General features: G+C 35.4%; 1 protein-coding gene across 4 annotated transcripts in view; it reads right to left on the bottom strand.

Moving 5' to 3' along the window:
- Positions 1-4,664, bottom strand: part of sbno2a (strawberry notch homolog 2a) — a 32,364-nt gene extending 27,700 nt beyond the window's left edge. The window contains exons 1-4 of one of the 4 annotated variants that reach the window (XM_052547863.1): positions 4,616-4,664; positions 3,687-3,863; positions 2,319-2,398; positions 1,228-1,315 (exon numbers count right to left, since the gene is read on the bottom strand). In XM_052547863.1, the coding sequence (XP_052403823.1) occupies positions 1,228-1,315; positions 2,319-2,398; positions 3,687-3,806 (288 nt within the window). In that variant the 5' untranslated portion in view covers positions 3,807-3,863; positions 4,616-4,664. Of the gene's footprint in view, positions 1-1,227; positions 1,316-2,318; positions 2,399-2,625; positions 2,716-3,686; positions 3,864-4,474 lie in introns of those variants that run through there. The other 3 variants (XM_052547864.1, XM_052547862.1, XM_052547865.1) reach the window with 3 other exon arrangements.
- Positions 4,665-5,000: the final 336 nt, after the last annotated feature.

Consider the following 5,000-nt stretch of genomic DNA (forward strand, 5'->3'; position numbering starts at 1 on the left):
GTGTGATGGAGTGAGTGAGTGTGAGAGTGTGATGGAGGGAGTGAGTGTGAGTGAGTGAGTGTGTGAGTAAGTGTGATGGAGTGAGTGAGTGAGTGTGAGTGAGTGAGTGTGATGAGTGAGTGAGTGAGATGAGTGAGTGAGTGAGATGGAGTGAGTGTGAGTGAGTGAGTGAGTGTGAGAGTGTGATGGAGTGAGTGAGTGAGTGAGTGTGAGTGTGATGGAGTGAGTGAGTGTGAGTGAGTGTGAGAGTGTGATGGAGTGAGTGAGTGTGATGGAGTGAGTGAGTGAGTGTGAGTGAGTGTGATGGAGGGAGTGAGTGTGAGTGAGTGAGTGAGTGCTAGAAACACTTTCATCTGAGAGGAGCATTGGCTTATCTGATGCACTTCAGCACTGCACCTTCCTGTGAGGCTCTGACCAAAATACCCTTCCAACAGGTCACACAGACTCAATCCAGCGTGTGTTTGCTCTCGGGTGTGGTGGTCTTCGGTCAGGAAATGATGCTTGTGTGTTCATATTCACAGACTAATTTTACCTCATCTGCTTTAAGAAGTGTTTACAGCTATATGTGGCTTCTGATAGCATTCAAATAGTGAGTGTGTGCCTGAACAGCAATATAAGCAGCATATAACTGATATTTCCATTTGCAAACATTTGGGTTCAGTGCTAGTAATGTGGATAAGATCTGCACAAAGATGACTGAACAATCAAAGATAAAGCTGGAAACTTTTAGCTGAATAGTTTCCATGTTCTCATGCACAGAGAGCATAAACTCTTTCCTTCATATAAAATCACTTTCCATGAATCACAGTGATAGGAGAATGGAGAATACACTGCAGTGAATACTTTAAACCTTACAATTCCTAATAAGATTGTGAAACTGTGCACAGCATGCAACACTAACCATTTCTAATTAGAGTTATTATAGTTACCTAAAACCAAAAAAACAAAGCAAAGTTGCAAAGATTCACATTTAGTTTAAGTTAGTGTGCTTCCTCTGAGGCGCAAGACATTTATCATATATGAAAATTATTATATTTAGTGGCAGTTTAGCAGGAAGTGATGATTTAGCTCTCTTTGACACGTTCAATGGAAACAGGGCATGTTCGTAAATGTTTTATGCAGAAGTTAAATTCGCAACTTTGGATGGAAACTCAGCTAATGGTTCTGGTGAGTTCAACCTCGACCAAAACTACAGCAAAACTGAAAAGAGACGGGATGTGCTCTTACCTGGGAGAAATCTCCGTTCTGCACGAGGTCATGAAAGTCTATGTCAGGCAGGTCCAGAGACACGGAGGACGGGTTTGGCTGGAGCTGCCTGATAAATCAGAGGAGAGCACTCAGGAAAAACCACACCTTCAAATACTGATCAAGTTTAGGGGTGTCACAATACAAGAACTCATACTGAAAAGGTCTGGAACTTCATTTAAACCTCCAAGGTTTATATAGGTTATGATATCTTTTTGATTATGTATATAGACGTTTATTTTATAGTTGTCTAATAAAGCAAACAAACCTTCGGTCCGATAATCGCAATAAGCTTTGTTACTTTTGATTAAGAAACTAATTTTCATCTTTTATCTATTTTATCAGGAAATTCAAACAATAAACGCTGTTTTGTCTTGATTATTATATCTAAGAATTAATAGCAATTGAATTTTATACTTTGTTATTAATTGGAACGTAATATTAAAATAATGTGCAAGTAAAAGGGCTTCCTATATGGTTACAGCACTAGCTGTTATAGATGTTTTTTCTCAAGAAAACTATGATTATATTGAATTTATTTAAAGACCACTGTTTAATACAAAAAATAATATTTAATGTATCGCTTTTCCCCCTTCTGTACTGAAAATGTACCAAATCGTAACTTAAAAACCATTACAGTTCTACAGTATTTCAAATCAGATCACTGATATATGTTAGAGAATAATCAGCTTTGTATTTTTTACCACGTAAAGGATAAGTATAATCAACTAACTCATGATAAAGTGCATAGATGTCACATGTTCAATATATCAGCATGCACCACAATATTATAACTGAATTGCATGCATTAAAGAATATAAAAATTCAACTAAATTTTCTAAAATGCATAATATTGTGAACTATTAATCCCTGTTATTTTGTATCTTGTAACGTTTAATCAAATCATCACAACTGGATCTTCCAGTGACTAAGTCAGGATGTTCATTTTGCATGCAGTCAGCGAGGAATAAACCATTGTCAGTACATTTTTATTGCTGTAAATGATGCACAATTTATTTTATGTATGATGCACGCTTTTCGATTTTGGAAAAGACACTGTGTGCGTGACTCACCTCCCAGATTGCATAGGATAGTGCTGGCTGTAGGGAGTTTGCTGAGGGTACGTCCATGAGCTTGACGGATACAGCTGACTCTGGGGAAACAGGAAACAAACAGCACGTTTGACACAGGAAGAGGCCCTTTGGAAACACTGTTCAGCAGAGATATTACCCATCAACCCAAATATTTACTGGCAGTGCTAGTGACTCATCTTGAGCCGGTGAGACCCGACACGAACCGTGCACGTACAGAGTGAAGACCAACAGTTAAACCACCATAAACCAGGTGATGTGAGGCTACTGTTTCTAGAGAGAGGATTACCATTGGCTACCAAAGCACTCCAGATCCGTCCCATTTTGGACAAGGTTCAAGACCAACTAGAGCTATAATGATGAAGATGACCGTTCAAAACTGCAGATTTAATCAGATTAAGACAATCTGTTATTATCAAGAGTATAATAGAGCAGAATCACACACACAAAAAAAAATTTGCTATCAAACCTGAGCCTGACCTGGATTCAGAAATGTTTGGGCGAGTTTTTCATGTCTAGTTTCAAGTTTGCATTGGGTTCCAGTTTGTAATTTAATAATTTTTATTATTTTATTAACCATTAATTTTTTCTATTAAATTATTCAGCAAAACTTAGTATGATGGATTTTTTTTTAGTTGCAATTTTAACTAATTTTGTACTGAGCATTTGTCATTACAGAAACGGTCCAAAAAATTATATTTCACAAGAAATTAAACTCAACAGCAAAATTAAACAAAATATACAATTATATATATTTTGTTATATATATACAAAATGCAATTTTTTACGCAATTGCATTACGTAAAAAAAAAAAAAAAAAATCACATTATTGGGTTTCATTTTTTTTGTTTAATTGAAAAAAAAAAAAAAGAATAATAAAAAAATAAGAAAACTAAGAACTTATTTTTATGAACTATTATTTATTTATTTTTTTAATGAAATTATTATGCAAAATTAAAGCTCATTGAAAAAAAAATTCTTAATTTTTTTAAGAATTGTACAAAGTTTGCTACTGAGCATTTGTGATTCCTAGTAGGTGGATTACAGAAACTGTTCAAAAAATTATATTTCACAAGAAATTAAACAAAATATACAATGGTATTTTTATGACAATCAAGCAATTGTTTTTCCCAATATTGCATTACTACAAAAACAAAAAATAAAATCACACTTTTTCACACTATTTTTATTGAAAGTACAATTATTATCAAAGATTACTATAGTTTAATCACATGAAAAAAAAAATTATTAAAAAAAATAAAAATAATATATTTAATTTTTATTTTTCCTCCCCATATGACTTTATTCTACTCACTCATTAAGAGGAACATTTTAAGGCTCAGTATGTACCTCCATGGAACTTGTGAGAGGAGGACTGGGTGCGCTGAACTCCGTGCTCCCCAGCTGAGGGCCCTCGGGGTGCAGATAGTCCTCCGTTTCCATCACAACAGACGCGGCAAGAATGGGCATCAGTCTCCGAGCAGAAACATGGTCGCTTGTCAAACCCCGGTCATTCTCCAGCCATCTCTGAGAGAGAGAGAAATCATGGGAAATAACCTCTCTGTTACACTGTTTATAATTCAGATGAAGAGTCTTGTTTCCATTAATGCATTGTTATCTTGACAGATGATCTGTCTATAAAAAAACAGCTCTGCACTTATTGTGGTATTTATATATGAAATAAAGTGGTTTATTTCATCTAACAAACAGAATTAGATAAAGACAGGACTAATGGGATTATTTATAATATATGAAATATATGATACAGGCCTTGTCTATGAGGCAGTTAGATGGAATTTAAACTATAAGTGTGTGTCTGTTTTATTCTGAGCTCTATAAAACACTAATTCAACCTTCATAAGAAGATAATATCAAACTAAAGCTAACTATAAAACAGACTATGATAAAAAATAATAATCTGTCTGAGCGTTTGTCAACCTGAAAACTATTACCCAGACAGCACTGACCCCTCAAAACATCATTCTGATATGATTACCAGCTCATATTGATTATTATATATTAATATCCATAATTTATTAACGAATAAATCAACTGTTTGCGTGTTTTTCTGACTGACTCAATGGAGGGCTATTGTTTGATTCGTGCTAACATGCTAACCTGAGAGAAAACTCACTCACCGCGCGTTAATTAAACCCGCCTGTCCGAGAAACCCTTCCACGAGCACTAACGACCGCTCAATCGGAGTTCTTCTTGATCGGTAAACGTGATTTGAAGGGGTTAATCCATATTTTTATGCCCCTGTACGGTTGTTCACTTACTTCCTGGTCGACGTCGCCATCTTGATCTGAAAGACGGCGGACGCTTCCGCTGACGTCACCGCGGAGAGAGAACGGAAAGCACGCAGATTTATTTTAAAGATAAGTGCATAAAAAAACATTAACTAATTTGATTTGCTATTTCCCCCGTTTAGAAATAGAGATTTGTAATATATGCATATATTAGATCCTTAAATATTTTTCACAAATATAACTAATAATAGATGGTCCAAACAAAGAGCTCTCACACACACACACACACACACACACACACACACACACACACACACACACACACACACATACACGCACACACACACATATGTATTGTGTGTGTGTGTGTGTGTGTGTTTTATATATATATATATATATATATATATATATATAT

This window comes from Carassius gibelio, chromosome B2 (assembly GCF_023724105.1).
Source record: "Carassius gibelio isolate Cgi1373 ecotype wild population from Czech Republic chromosome B2, carGib1.2-hapl.c, whole genome shotgun sequence".
In the NCBI taxonomy this organism is placed as follows: domain Eukaryota; kingdom Metazoa; phylum Chordata; class Actinopteri; order Cypriniformes; family Cyprinidae; genus Carassius; species Carassius gibelio.